General features: G+C 39.9%; 2 protein-coding genes across 12 annotated transcripts in view; one reads left to right on the top strand and one right to left on the bottom strand.

Annotated features, from left to right (window-relative positions):
- The window catches only part of ELAPOR2 (endosome-lysosome associated apoptosis and autophagy regulator family member 2), a 745,385-nt gene that overhangs the window by 437,037 nt on the left and 292,561 nt on the right, over positions 1-15,787 (bottom strand). For 6 of the 11 annotated variants that reach the window (XR_014246402.1, XR_014246403.1, XR_014246404.1 and 3 more), the window contains one exon: positions 1,376-11,652. The gene's annotated coding sequence lies outside the window, so the exon portion shown is untranslated. The remainder of the gene's footprint in view (positions 1-1,375; positions 11,653-15,787) is intronic. The other 5 variants (XR_014246405.1, XR_014246406.1, XR_014246407.1 and 2 more) reach the window with 5 other exon arrangements.
- Positions 1-15,787, top strand: part of GRM3 (glutamate metabotropic receptor 3) — a 246,747-nt gene that overhangs the window by 126,832 nt on the left and 104,128 nt on the right. The window contains exon 2 of the mRNA XM_082398283.1: positions 13,669-14,280. Coding sequence (XP_082254409.1) covers positions 13,813-14,280 — 468 coding nt within the window. The 5' untranslated portion in view covers positions 13,669-13,812. The remainder of the gene's footprint in view (positions 1-13,668; positions 14,281-15,787) is intronic.

Raw genomic sequence — 15,787 nt, forward strand, 5'->3', positions numbered from 1 at the left:
GGTTTTTGCTTAAATGCAGGAAGGAAAACAAAGTGCCTGGCTTCCTATGATAATGAAAAGGAGGGCTCTCTCTGCATCACCCACACTCACTCTCGATAAAGTAAGTCACCTCATTTTCCACCAGGGCCTCTCACCAGGCATTAAGGGATTCTCTCATCAGGGCTGGTGTTGTCAAAAAGCCCACAGCTGTAAGTTTATGTCAGTACCCCTGTGGCCAATTTGTCATAAAATCATTTTAAAAAATGAGCAGCCGCATTCCCCATTCTTTTTCACTTTAGCCTTGCTTTCTCTTTTTGAATTTTCACTGAAGTGTAATATACATACACTTCACCCATCCTAATTGTGTATCCATCATAATTGTGCAGCTTGATGAATTTTAACAAACTGAACACTCCCCGTGAAACAAGAACCCAGATCAATAAACAGAAAGTTACCAGCACTCAAGAAGCACTCTCATGTTTCTTCCAGTCATTAACTTCCCACATCCCCAAGAGTGAAATCCATCCTCACTTCCAACACCATAGATGACTTTAGCTTGGTTTTGGCTTTGCTATAAGCAGATTCATACAATATGCACTCTTTTGTGTCTCACCACCCCTTTATTGCCTGGGGAAATGGGTCTTTGTGCGACAACAAGGCACCAAAATTTCATGCTGGTGACTTGGGCAGTATACAAGGAAAGGAAAGGAAACCTTGAGGCTGTGTTATAGGAAGACTTTGTGTTAAACTTGGTCTTTTTTTTAAAACACAGATTAAGGTTGTTGGAACCAGCTTAAAAGTTCAAGCTACCCAAGAGACACGAGTCCAGCTAGTTGAAAATCTATGACTCAAGCTACAGCTGTGTGTTAGCAGCTCCCTACAATTGGATGTGGACTAAAACAGAGAGATCAATTCTCCCTGAAAGGCAGGCAGGGACTGGCTACGGGGGCAGAAGGCAGTGCAGACTTGTTGGCACAGGCAGAGGAGTTGCCGTGGAATTTAAAGACACTATTAGTACTGCCACAAGGGCCCAAACCCTCTGTAGCTGAGGCCCCAAATGCTCTGGGATCATGAAAATCAAGACAGTCTTGCTGGCAGAATCTTAGTAACTATCTGCTCTTGGCATATGAGTCACTTAACGTCCTAGTCCGGATTGACCCAGGGTAAGGGGTTCCCAGCGCCTCCCAATGAAACTCAATATGACAGGAGAGAATCAAGGGAGCAGGGATGAAAACAGGTTTTTCGGAAGAAGCAGAATAAATCAATTGGCTGTGAGCACCTTCCGTCTTTTTCTTAGGTGGTCACTTTCCATCTTCTCCAGGCATGTTATGGTCTTAGCACACATAAACACTGAACAATCTAGAATTCACTGGACATCTTAGAAGTTAGGGCCCACCTTGCATCACTCAGGCAGCCAGCAGTTCCCCAAGGTGACAATGGTCCTTAACATCAGCCAGGAGAAAGACAGGATGCCTGAGGCTTAGCAGTAGGTGGTCTGTTCACTAAAGGAGGAAATAGACGAGGTAGTTAAAGGTATCCAGTCCTGGATCAACGGTAGCTTTGAACTAGAGGTGGTTATATGGAGAGTCCAGAATACCTCCCAAATTCACTGCAGCCGTTGACAAATTATCCTCACTACTATCATTCTAATGGTAGCTAACAATTATTGAGCTAATGTTACATGTTAATTATTTCATTTAGTCCTAAAAACAGCCCCACGAGATAGGTGCTAATTTTGTCTCCATTTTACACATGTGTAAAATGAGGCAGAGAGAGGGCCATATGCTAAGGCCAGGAAGTAGATTCCAACATTTGTTTGACAACAGAGCCCACATTGTAAAACAGTGGCTTTCAAGCCTTTTTTTTTTTTTTTACCATGACCCAGAAAGAAATTATTTTACACTGTAACCCAGAACATACACGCATACACACATAAATACACATGAAAAAAGTTTTAGAAAATAATATTCACCCTTACTCCATGCCTTAGATCATTGCTTTGATACTTACTAATATATTTTAAACTTTTCTATTTCCTTTTAAGATGCTCATTACAACTCACTCACATATTTCATGACACATGAATAGCTTGTGATCTGCAGTTAGAAAAACACTGTCTAAAGCATGATGCTGTACTGCTTTCCCAGGCTCTTCGTATTTTATTCTCTAGGAATGGACTTTACAACCACATGGTTAAATTTACCACCAGTGGTGTGCTGGTAAATGTTTAACAACTAGATCTTTGGGACTTGTGAAGGGACTGGTTATTAACATTTGCTGATTTCTGCACTGTAAATACTCCCACCGTGGCCAATTTGAAGCTATCAACATGACATCGCTGAACACGGGCTGGGGAAGAAATATTGATGAGTGGCTCATGAGAGCTCATACCAACCAACTAAAGCACACCAATACACTTCCCCAAAATTTTCAGCAAGAACTGAGAAAATAGGTCTTATGTCAGTGACTGGAAGGGTTGGAGATGATTTGTCGGTGATAATTAATTGCCAATTTCATGGCAATTAGTCTAAGCCCACAACCCCACAGTGTCTAATATATATATCCAAGTTGTTTCTATTTGAGCATGGGGTTCTCAGCTATTATAACTTGAAGAATATTAATCAGGCCCTGATACTTCATCGTCTGTACACTGAGGTATCTAAAATTCCATGATTAAAAATGTTTCTCTTTTTTTAAGCCAATGTTTTGGCCCATTTAAAACTTTGACTATTCCTAAATAGGTAACAAAGTAACTTGCATTAATGTGCTAAAAACCGATGGCTTAATATATCAGATGACTTTATTTGTGATAAGTAAGAGAATTGAGAAAATGGGAATTCTGATAAGAGTATGAAGGAATGTATGGCTTTGGAGTAGTTGCATTTCTAGGAAAACCCATCATAAATAGGGTAACACAATGGAAACCATCACAAATCCTGGTACCATTTGAGATGCAGGACAGCATCAGGCACCTGTGGAAGGGCATAACTGAGTAGGAGGAAAGTTACAGTATTAAATAAAATAATCTATTTAGAACATTATAGTTTCTGGCACAGAGTAGTTGCTCAATAAATTTTAGTATCTTTAAGGGAGGAGATGGGAAAAAAGTGAGGCTCTATTCAGGAATCATTTAATGAAAAGTGACATAAAACAGATTTCAAACTGACATAGCAAAGAGGAATTTATTATCTCACATAACTGGGAAATCTTAGCTGGATTAAATAGCATGTACAATACTGTCAGGTCTCAATATTTCTCCATCTCTTGGCTTTGCATCTCAGACAGGCTCTTGCCTCATGGTGGTAAGGTGGCTGCCAGCAGCTCCAGGCTTACATCCATTCCTCTACGTCACTCTGACAGAAAGCGGATGCTTTTCTCCTGGTGGTTCTAGAAAATGTTCTCACATTAAGCCTGGTTAGCAATGATTTGGTCACAGGCTCATTCTGGAATGAACTGCTGTAGTCAGGTACATATCACACTCTGGTTAGTCATGTGTGTCACAAGCCACCTAACAAGCCAGGAATGGATTCACCTTGCTTTATGAACATAAGTGTTGGTTCCCAAAGGAAAACTGTGGTATGGTTTCCAGAAAAATTGGAAATGGATGCTAATCCATCAAACTACAAGCAAAAATCCAGTTTTGTTCAAGCTGTTAAAAATTCTGTTTAAAACTGAAACATTCCCCAAATTTCCAACATCTTATTCAGCAAGTCAATTCAGGGGTGATATGCAAAAAGTTTAACAACTGGCATCAAGTTATGAAAATGAACAGCAGCCATACCTCTTGGAGCTGGAACCTAAAGACCCGACTCTGCCAGAATTGAACACTTTTCTAGCTGGGCCATGAAGGAATTGAGGGAGGCAGTGGGGGAATGAGAGTAGTCAGGGAAGTGGAGGAATATTCAAAGGGCTTGGTAGATTGACTATTCACCACCTGGATGAAAGTACTTCAATATTTTAACAACTAGAACAACTATACCAGTGTGTACCACCAGGGCTTCAACCTTGATTGAATCTATTTGCAGCTATATCATAAAGAAGAATGTGCTGTCAGCTATGACCCATCTTACATTCAGAAGCATGGCCTTTGAATTAAGAGATTGTTCTTTTAGCAGAACTCCAGAAGGGGCAAAAAGGTTTTCCGCTACCAAGATCTAGGATAACTACTGGGCATATACCCTGAGAAAACCATAATTCAAAAAGAGTCATGTACCACAATGTTCATTGCAGCTCTATTTACAATAGCCAGGACATGGAAGCAACCTAAGTGTCCATCGACAGATGAACGGATAAAGAAGATGTGGCACATATATACAACGGAATATTACTCAGCCATAAAAAGAAATGAAACTGAGTTATTTGTAGTGAGGTAGAGGGACCTAGAGCCTGTCATACAGAGTGAAGTAAGTCAGAAAGAGTAAAACAAATACCGTATGCTAACACATATATATGAAATCTAAAAAAAAAGGTCATGAAGAACCTAGGGGCAGGACAGGAATAAAGACACAGACGTAGAGAATGGACTTGAGGACACGGGGAGGGGGAAGGGTAAGCTGGGATGAAGTGGGAGAGTGGCATGGACATATATACACTACCAAACATAAAATAGATAGCTAGTGGGAAGCAGCCACATAGCACAGGGAGATCAGCTCAGTGCTTTGTGACCACCTAGAGGGGTGGGATAGGGAGGGTGGGAGGGAGATGCAAGAGGGGGGAGATACGGGGATATATGTATATGTAGAGCTGATTCACTTTGTTATAAAGCAGAAACTAACACACCATTGTAAAGCAATTATACTCCAATAAAGATGTTAAAAAAAAAAAAGATCTAGGATAAATGCAAACATATACATACAGGGAGAAGTAAAATCAGACTATAAGATAAACCAAATAATATTGGAATTCATCTTTTCTTACCATTTTTTAATTTGTGACAAATATAATTTTCATGAACTCATCGTGACAATACTTCATAGTTAGACTTACAGGTATTCTTCTACATTGAACCACATTTTTACCATTTCTGGTGCTCTTCATTCTTTCCTGTTGATTTGATTTTCCATCTGGTGCCATTTCCTCTTCCTTTGAAGTAATCCCTTTAGCATTTCTCGGCTGTAAGTCTGCCGGCAGTGAAATCTCTCAATTTTAGTTGCCTGGAAAAAAGTTTTTATTTTACCTTCATTCTTGAAGTATATTTGAACTAGAAGTAGAATTCTGGGATACTTAACCAGTTTTTTCCCAGAACTTTATAAAGATTCCATTGCATCATGGCCACCATTGTTTCTGAGGAAAGTGATCCCTCATTCATATTGTTACCCACTAATTGGGCTGTTCCACTCTGTTTTCAAAGTTTTCGCTTTACTTTTGGTTTTATCAATTTGGCAATGATTTGCCTACGTGGGTTTTATTTGTATTTATCCTGCTTAGGGTTTGCTGAGCTTATTGGTTTTGTAATCTTACGTTTATCACCAAATTGGGGGAATTTTCAGCCATTATTTCCTCAAGTATTTTTTTCTTCTTCTTCCTCCTCTACTTATGAAACTCAGATTATACCTGTGTTAGACCACTTACTATTCAAAAGAACTCTGAATCTTTAAATTTTTTTCAGTGTTTTTTCTATTAGGTCAGATTAGATAATTACTTTTCACCTATCTTCAAGTTTACTGACTATTTTGCCATCTCCAATCTGTTGTGCTCCCCTACATACACTCAGTGAAGTTTCTATTTTTAGATATTTACTAGATAATTAAATATTCATTTTGGATATTTACTTTTGTGTTCTAAACTTTCTGCAGCTTTTTTTCATAGTTGCAATTCTCTGCTGAGATTCCTCATCTACTCCTTCATTTTTTTTAAGTCTTTGAACAAATTTATCTTTATAATAGACTATGTAAAGTCCTTATCTGCTAAGTTTAGAATGTGGATCATTTTGGGACCTATTTCTAATGAAGGTTTTGTCTCTTTACTTCAGGTCCCATTTTCCTGTTTTCTTACATGTCAAGTGATTTTTGATTGTATACTGTGCAATTATATTGCAGGCAGGCTCAAGTATGTCAACTTCCTTTAAGAGTTTTCAGTTTTGCCTTAGCAGGTACCTAAATAACTGTGGATCATTTTAGCTTTGTTAAGTTTAGTTTTATTCTTTGTTAAGGCAGGTGTATTTTGGATGTAGTCCTAGGGCATGTCCCTTATTCCAGAGCTTGATTCTTACTCATGGACAGTAAACTTTCTGGGAATTTTACTGGAAGTGCAATAATGCCCAGTGTGTTCTCTCTACTCCAACTGGGCTGGAACTCCAATACCTCTCTGTATGCATGACCTCTGATATTGATATTTCCCTCTCAACCTTGCTGCAGGAAAATGATCTCTGCCAGGCCTCACTGAGTCTCACTCTGTGTATAACCAGCCTAACCCTTGCACAACACAGACCTTAGGCTCACCATTTCCATGCGGCTCTCTGCCCCCCAAATTGCAACCACTTCAGAAGCCAAGAACTCTAGTCTCTACCTCTGGAGGCCAACAAGGCTGCCACTGCACTGTGGCAGAAAAGCACTCCCATGCAGAATGTTGGGGAATAGGGTAATCATGGCACTGGCCTTGTGTGATTCTTTTTCTCAGAGATCATAGTTTGCCTTGTATGTTTTGTCCAGCTTTATAGCTATTTTCAGCAGGAGGGCAAATCTAATACCAGTTACTATGACATGGCCAGAAGCAGAAGCTGGCTACAGATACTCTGAAGAGTTCATTTAGCACCAGGCAAAGATAGTGCTGTTTCAAACATTTTACCATTTACATACTGAGGAGAATATGATAGATGGGGGTGAGATTTTTGCAGAAACATGTATGATATGCATTCTCTTTTGTAAGACTTGATTGGAAAATAATTATTAAAGTCTTCTTAAATCCTAATTCCGTATTTACTTTTCACTACTATCTTGAGCAATTTGCCCTACTTTCTCTCTCTCTCGACTCAGGAAGCAATAAGAGTTAATTCATTGTGCAAAACACTTTGACATTATTCAAGAGGAAGGACAGTATACACACAGGACATTACTAATAATATCCACTTGATGGATCATATTGTTAATAGGTAAAAATGTTCTCCTGTGAATAATATTCCTCCATTTCTTCCCCTTCACTATTTTGTCCAGAGCTAGAAGGAAAGCTTTTGACAAACCCAGTTTCTGTACTCTCTGTTCACACTGACAAACCTGTAACTTCTAGTAGACTTGGCAGCTTCTAAGAGGAAAAGGACAAAGGTACACTGCAGAGGGTTTGGGGAGGCTCCAATTCCGAGGCTGGTAATGAGGTTAGGAAACTTGAGGATGAAAAAACAGCTGAAACAGCAACACACACACACACACACACACACGTACGCACACACACAAGAAAATAATGCACCCTTTGATATTTACAAAAATAAAGATTTACTTTGAAGGGAAATAAATGAATCTTTAATATAATATATATTGAATGACCAACCCAAGTTAATATTATTGTTTAAGTAGATGACCAGCAATTACCCTAAGGACCAAAGTTTAGCACAACTGTCAACGTTTTCCTACCTCATAAAGACACTTCCCTCTAAATTCAGAAGATAAAGGAAATTGGAGACCTGATGTTTTGTGAGGTGGGGAGGGTGGTCCAAGGCCGTTTAGTGAAGTGGCAGCATCAACATCCCTTTCTGGCTCCATCACCCCAGTTGGTAGTGTCCCCCTCTTCACTGTAGTCACGTAGGGTTCCTGGGCTTCTTTTATCTTCTCTATGAATAAAACAGGCTCACAGGAAGGGATCTGATCAATTTGTTTCCAGTTCTCAACTTAAGCTTTTGGTTATTTGAAATTTTTTATTTATGGTGGGATTTCAAGCTTCCTCAAACTAGAGAAACTTGAGAGAAAGCAGAACTATCCTCCCTAACTTCAAATCTTAATACATAGGCCTGACCTCCACTCTTCTGCCTTGTCATTCATACTTTCATGGAACATAACCTGTTATTTGGTGTGCTGCTTTCCATTCCTCCTAATCTCTCTGAGGGACAATGCATTTCCTAATCTTTCTAATTTCTCCAAGTGCTCTCAACTTTTCCAATTTTACTTTATTTTTTTCCTTAAAGATCAGCAATTTAAAGGAAAGACCAGTGCTACTGAGGCCAAATTTCTCTAGTGACAAAGTTGAATCTTGACCTATGATAGCATCATTTTGAAAAAAAATAAAATGGATCTTTTCAGCTATCTTCTTTATTCTCTGAATGGAATTTCCAAATCATTTTTCCAGTCTTCTGATCAATCTCTCAAAAACTTAGATGCTATTTGGAATTTATCATTTGGCAATAATGTACATTAGTTGCTGTGGAAAATACAACATTGTCTAAGGCATTGACCTTGATATCCTGTGGCTTACAATCTAATGAGGAAAGAAGAACAAATTCCAATTGTTAGATTTCAATTTTAAAAAACTATGTAAATAAATATAAAACAAAATATGATCATCATAATAAACATAGCACAAACTATAAGGAAATTAAGCAAATGGAATTAGGCTGCCTTACAGCTGAAGTAATACAGAAGGCTTACAAGGAATAGAAATTTTAAGCTAGATCTGCTAAGAATGGTTGGATATTAAATAGTCAGTTTCTCATAATAATTTCTTAAACGAAGTAGAATGGTTCAGTGATACATCCTGCTATTAAAAATGCCAGTATGGCTACAGCCTCTGTTTACCCATTTGAAAATGGTAGTCTAAGAACAAAGGCCATGTCTCTTGCTGCCTACAATTCTGGCAGCTGAAAACTTTATAATCAAACGTATAGCCAAATTGCACGTGCTAGCACTAACCCTAAATTTTCTCCAGATCAGTTGGGTGTGCAGGCTTTGAGCACACTCAGAAGCCTTTCAGCAACTCAAGGGCTTATTTCTAGGAAAGAGTAAGAGTGGTTCTGGCATTAGATCGCCCCTGGATAAACTACTTATTCATTGAGTCAAACTGGATTGCATTTCCGACACTAAGTCCCTGGGCGAAGTCAAGAGAGGAAGGAAAATATGTATTAGCATATGCAGAATATAGAAATGCTTCCTGCCCACATCTTTCAGGGGTTATATTCACAGCAAACCCCTAAGATTCTATTCATGCACCAATTAATAAAACATTGGTGAGCAGGTTGCCTACAGAGAGGGCTACACGTGCTTGTTTACAGTCGACACATCACTCTTCGTCCCTGAATGGAGAACTTTTGAGTGCAGAGCTGCAACTCTCCGGCTGCATGTGAATGTGGCTGCAGTAGAGAGTCTGTGTATCTGGGAAATGTGCTGCTGGCTGATTTATAATGAAAGGAACCTGCAAAGAAGTAGTGGCTGCCCTTTCCCACAATCCGATAAACTGTTCCACAGAGATAAACAGTTGCCTTGAATTAAGCGTGTGTGTCTATTTTTCAAAGTTAAGTTTTAATTTCCTGTTCGTTCAATTTCTTCGGGCTTCATTTTAAATCATGCTAAGTATTTTTAAATTATGCATGCCCCTACAGTCTTAATCATTTCAAATTCTGCTTTAAGGAAAAGGTAAATAAGAAAATATTAAGACAGTGTACTTAAACATTACTCTAATTGATTTTTAACTGGTAATTCTCTAAGACTGCATTAAGTGCTACTTAAAGATGCCCTGTCAGAGGGCTTAAGGAAAACTATTTTACAGGACATTGTTGTTAGTCAACTTGTTTTTAAGTTCTGTATATCTAATTTGTAAACGTACATAATATACGTAATATGTCATGAATTGCTTTTTGAATCAAGCACTTAACAATTACCATGTTAAAGGGAATTGTAAGCTTATTGTGAAGATTTTCACAAACGGTGGAGATAGTTGGAAGAAACAGAAATGAGTACATTTCCATCACTCTCTGTATAAAAATATCCAAACATGTAAATTATTTGACAACAGGCATAATGTTCATTTGTTTACAATTAAAGTTTCTATCCTAGGCATCCAGCTCATGGCCCAGCACACACAAAGTAGGTGTTCAATAAATATTTGATGAGTGAATGCGTCTCTGAAGCTTTGAAATAGGAAAATAGGCAAGTTCCTAATTTAGTATTCTCCCGACCGAAAACTTAAGTAAATGTAGGTCAACTCGAGGCCACATTTTTCTTGGCTTCATACAGACCCGCCTCAGCTACAACTTTCAAATTCAAAGGCAGCATTTTCTCCTGCATGTATAAAAAGTGCTACGTGCTGGCAGTCCTACCATCAAAGGGCATATAATAGGGGAAGATCATCTGGGATGATTAGGTAGGTAATAAAATAAAACAACTGATTTCTCCACTTTAATGCCCACTTTCTAGGCCACAAATAAAATAGTAAAGAGTCATTTGCAAACAGCATTATCATGGATGTCTGGATTCGCTCAAGAAATATTTATTGAACATCTTCTGGATTGCAGACACTATGCCAGGCCCTAGATACACAAAGATAAATAAAACACAGCCTCTACTTGTGAAACAGATAGACTGACACATACTACTACTTTCAGCATAATGTGATGTTTCATTTGAAGTCTTCTTTGGCTAAGAGCATACATCCTCTTAAGCGAGAATTAAGCTTTCCATAAACTACACGGTCATCTTTACTCTTTGTGTAGTCAAACTTCCTTCATATTCAAGAGATATCTACATTTTTTATAGATAGATGGTTAAGACTGTGTTGATGACCTTCTTTTAATTAACTATTCTCTTTTATTAGGCACATAAAACAATTATTTTATAGAGACAATTTCAGCTTCTTTATCATTAGTGATAATGATTGCAGTGTCTTTTACCTTCCATGGCAGTTTTGCTTCAAAGGGAATTGCACATAAAATTCAAAGAGAGACCAGAAACTGATATGAACCAAAAAAAAAATTCTACTACAGTATCAACCTCTTTAAAAATTATTATTATTAGATTCTCTGGTGCCCTGTGGCAGATATCCCAGAGAGGCTCTAGGTTAACGCTGAGCAGTCCAATCACGGCCGCTCTGAGTGCTGACACCTAAATAAACAAAACCGAACCCAGATGACTTGTGTGTCTCAAGAAAACAACCCATCCCTTGCCCCATGAAAAAGGAACAGAAAGCATGTGGAAAGCCAGGTTTTAAAGGGCACTGCTAGCAGGAGAAGGGAGAAATGTCAAAAATGTTGAAGTAAACACTGAACTAGCTCCTGTCTGGATATTTTTGCTGAGTTTTGTTTTTTCCTTCAAACCTTAAAAATCCTAAAAGTTGTGCCATTTCATTTATCCCTAATGAGCAGACAAGGAAACAAATATCAACTGTAATCACAAAATATTTCTTGAATTAGCTACAGCAGGAATACAAAGCAGGAAGTAAACAATTTGACTGGGGAAGGAAGATAGGAAAAAACTCTTGGCCTTTCCTGGTACTGACTGTAAGGTCTTAGATGCTCAGTGGGTGCTTACCAGACAAATGGTGTAGAAGGGCCTTCCCAGCAAAGGGAACAACGTGAGCAGAAGCGAGGGGTCATCACCATCTAAGTCATCCTCTGAAGTGAACATAGTTCAAATAGCAGAAGCATACGGTTTGAAGGTAGACGTGGGATGAAGTCGATGGGCATGGTGAACAGAAAGACTTGAGAGCTTGCCAGGTTCAAGATCACGGAGCATTCCAAGATCAAGACCATTCTTCAACCTAGAGGCAAGGGGAAGTCAGTATAGATTAACAGGAGATGGGCACTCTGAACAGCAACTAAGAATATACATTAGATAGAGCACTTCCTCCAATGGGGCACCATTCAGATTGCTAACATTTCCTAGTACACCGGACAGCACACCAGTGGTGTGCCTTTCAGGCATCCTGATTGAGCCGAGGAGCAGCCAGGAGAGACCCGTCCTCCATAAAACCTCACCAATACACGGTCATGCACAAAAGCGGGAGAGCAGACAGGCACACATGACCACACACACGATAGCATGCAACTGTGCCCTGTCAGGAGACTGCTCCAGGAGTCTACCGTCTCTCACCTGACTCTGAATGTAATAAGCTTACGTCATCTAGGGGCCAAGGGGTTGGTCAAACAGAGTGACGGTGCTGACCGATGTTTGCTCTACTGCCAGGGAGCCGGGTGTCAAGAGTACAACACTAGGTCCATTGGTTCCTGTGCGCATGTGACCAGACAGCTCCACACCAGGATTTCAGAAAGTTCCCTGGGAAGACCCCAGGCAAAAAAACCATGATCCCCCCGGAGGGCTTTGCCTGACTCCTAAAAGATGCACGTGTTAGAGCCTATCATTGAAAAAGAAGCTTGATTTACGAAACTGTCCTAAGCTCCAACGTCCTGTGCAAACCCCAGAACTCATTCTCACCATGCTCCCCGAAATGTGGGGCCCATGTCAGGAGCTGCCTAACACCAGCTGGAAGAGACAGCCAACAGGCATCACACCTTCTCCATCACTGATGTTACAACTATGTTACAGGTTATACAATAACAAATTTTAGAATTTTGCACTTGAGGAAGATTTTCTTTTCCCAACTCACAAAACGGTGCTTTGGGGGCTGGCATCAGCTCCCTAGGAATCTATTGCTATGGTCCTGCTAGAGGTAACAAGAGCCTGGCTTCGTGGGTAAAAAAAAAAAGAAAAGAAGGTGGCTTTGAAAGATGTTCAGCAGGTAGACTCTACAGAACTCTGTGGCTGATGGGAAGAAAATAGGAAAGGTGGAAATGGGAAGGGCTCTTCTGTGCAGGTTTCTGGCTCAAGAGCCTGGGTACAGAGAAGAACCATTCACAGAGAGAAGGGGGAGTTTATAACAGGTAGACACTGAGGGGTCAGAGGGATGTGTCGGTTGAGCTGTTTAGCAGGCAATTAACCTAGGAATCAGTTAAGTGGTCATCGAAACTGTGAACACTAATTAAGGTAGCCCAGGACTGGGGTGGGGCGGGGAATTTGAGATGTAGTCAGACATGCAGCATGAGAACAGAAGCCTAGGAAGTCGGAACATGGAGAAAAGAGTTAAGATTTCAATTAAGGTCAAGTAAAATGAGGATTACAAAGGGTTAAAGGAATTAGAAACTAGGAGATCAGTAGTCGCTTTCTCCAAAACCATTTTGTTAGAACAGTGGGGGCAGAACTTGGCTGCAGTGACTGAGAGCATCTGGGGTGACAGCGAGTGGGGACAATACTGCAGACAATCCTTGTGAAGAGGTCAGCTATGAAGGGAGGACAGAGATGCAGACACAGGGACAGAGTTACCATTGTGTTTTGTTTTATTTCCACATGGAAAGGGAAGAGTGGGTAAGAAGGAGTTGTTTATAGTTGAAAGACAAGGAATAAAGACTCATAACCAAGTTGCTGCCCTACCAATAGCAAAGTAAGTGACTCAGAAGAGGGAGTGAACTGAACTTAGCATTAGAAAAACCAGGGTCTGAACACTAAGTCCCTTCTAAGCACACATTGTCAGGTCACTTTATCTCTTTAGTCCTCAGTGTCCATTTCTGGGAGGTGGGACCACTAAGAGCTACATCACAGTGTGCTGTAAGGACTGGGCGAGAATACTTGTTGGGAGCGTGCCTGGTGCAATGGTCCATATGTGTTTAGCAGATGGTAATTTGAGTCATTATCCCACCAAAGGTCTGAATGGAGACCATCAATGTAATCACTGTTGCTTTCTTTACCATTGTTGTTCATTTAATTTTTCTCATCTCTTTAGGAATTTGCTGACAGCCTCTGCTAGTCTGTTCCTCCCTTATATGAAGGACAGAACAAAGATCCAGTTTGGAAATGAGAGAGGAGGACTAGCGCGCAGCATTGGCTCCATCCACTGATATCTCCCAGAGGTACAGACACGGGATTCATGAAGATGTTGACAAGACTCCAAGTTCTTACCTTAGCTTTGTTTTCAAAGGGACTTTTACTTTCTTTAGGGGACCATAACTTTCTGAGGAGGGAGATTAAAATAGAAGGTGACCTCGTTTTAGGGGGCCTATTTCCTATTAATGAAAAAGGCACTGGAACTGAAGAATGTGGGCGAATCAACGAAGATCGAGGGATCCAACGCCTGGAAGCCATGTTGTTTGCTATCGATGAAATTAACAAAGACAACTACTTGCTCCCAGGAGTGAAGCTGGGGGTTCACATTTTGGATACATGCTCGAGGGATACCTACGCATTAGAGCAATCACTGGAATTTGTCAGGGCTTCTTTGACTAAAGTGGATGAAGCTGAGTATATGTGTCCTGATGGATCCTATGCCATTCAAGAAAATATCCCACTGCTGATTGCAGGGGTCATTGGCGGCTCTTACAGCAGTGTTTCCATACAGGTAAGATTGGCAGTGCTGCTGATAAAACGCTGTACCTCTTTGGTTTTGTGTCTTGGGAGAACAAGAGGAGAATATCCTAAGAGCTTCATCAGTGGATGATATTAGCCATGCAATTGTTCATTGCTATGGGTCTTTGATAATATACGTTTGCAGACAGAACAGTACTTTAGCAATGAAAATTGTTTAGAGGTATATCAGGTAGCTACTGTAGCATAACAAGCTACTCCAAAATTCAGTGACTTAAAACAACAATTACTGATTATCATAGTTTATAAGTCTGAAGACTGGCTGGAGTGAGCTGATGAAGGCGAGGTTCAGCTGCAGGTCGCTCTGCTCCAAGTTTGTCCCTTATCCTCCACCTGGAATCAGTGAGCTAGCCCGGGCATGTTTTTCTCAGAGTGATGACGGAGATGCAAGAGAATGCAGATTTAACTGTACAGGCCCCTCCCAAGCTTCTGCATGCCTCACAGCTGTGAACATCCCTCCAGGCAAAGCAACTCACAAGGCTCAGCCCAGAATCAGGGAGCAGGGAAATATGTGCTTACCCACAATACACGTGCTGCTAAGTTACGTCACAAAGGATGCGTCTACACGGCAGAGTCATGATTGGAAGTCATCAATACAATCAAGCACAAGAAAGTACAAAATCACTGAGCTTTATTTTTTTCCACACTAATTTTTTCCCAAGCATTGTTTTATTCAGAGATAAATTATAAACAATTTCTCACAGTATAAACCTGAAAATGTATGCAGAGAAGCCAGATGATTACTACCAAAGAAAAAAAAAGAGGGAACAAGTTAGCACGTAACTTAAACTAGATAAAAAGCTGATAATTGGTTCTCATCATTTTGTTAGGGAAAGAAGGAGCATAGTAGTCAAACTCTTGCAATGCTCACAGGGTCACAGAATTAGAGGTGGAAAAGAGCTGAGAATTCATCCTGCTCAAACTTCTCCTTTTCCCAAGCTCCAGAAATATTGGTTTCAGGAAAACTCCCATTGGTAGGTAGCACATGAACTAGAACTCAGATAGATCTTTTGTACTTTTGGGCTCTTTCAACTGTCCTATGTGATTTCTATATGTCACTTCAATATTTTCCTAGTGAATGTGGCCGTAATAAAAGTCCATAAGATAAGAGGCACATATTGAATACTTTGCCTCCTACCAAATGGCTATAATCAAAGCCCCAAGCACTAAAGGAAGTCATAATACACACATGTTGTCTGTATATGTTGCCAACCACTTACATTGGTTCTATTTGCACTGGAATAACCTTATTTCTATATCAGAGATTCGTGGCATTTAAAATTCTACCTGCAATTCTGTGCTGTTCTAAATGACTACTGCAAATTTCTTTCCTTCTACAGTGCACACACTCATATTATGAGTAATTAGGATAATTGGTTTTTCATAAACACCCTTTGACTTCATTAGATGGATAGAAAATACTGCACATCTCACCTGTATTTGGATCAGGTAAGATGGAATTTGCTATTTAAGAAGAGAGA

The sequence above is a fragment of the Balaenoptera borealis genome, assembly GCF_965194805.1.
Source record: "Balaenoptera borealis genome assembly, chromosome: 7".
NCBI lineage: Eukaryota > Metazoa > Chordata > Mammalia > Artiodactyla > Balaenopteridae > Balaenoptera > Balaenoptera borealis.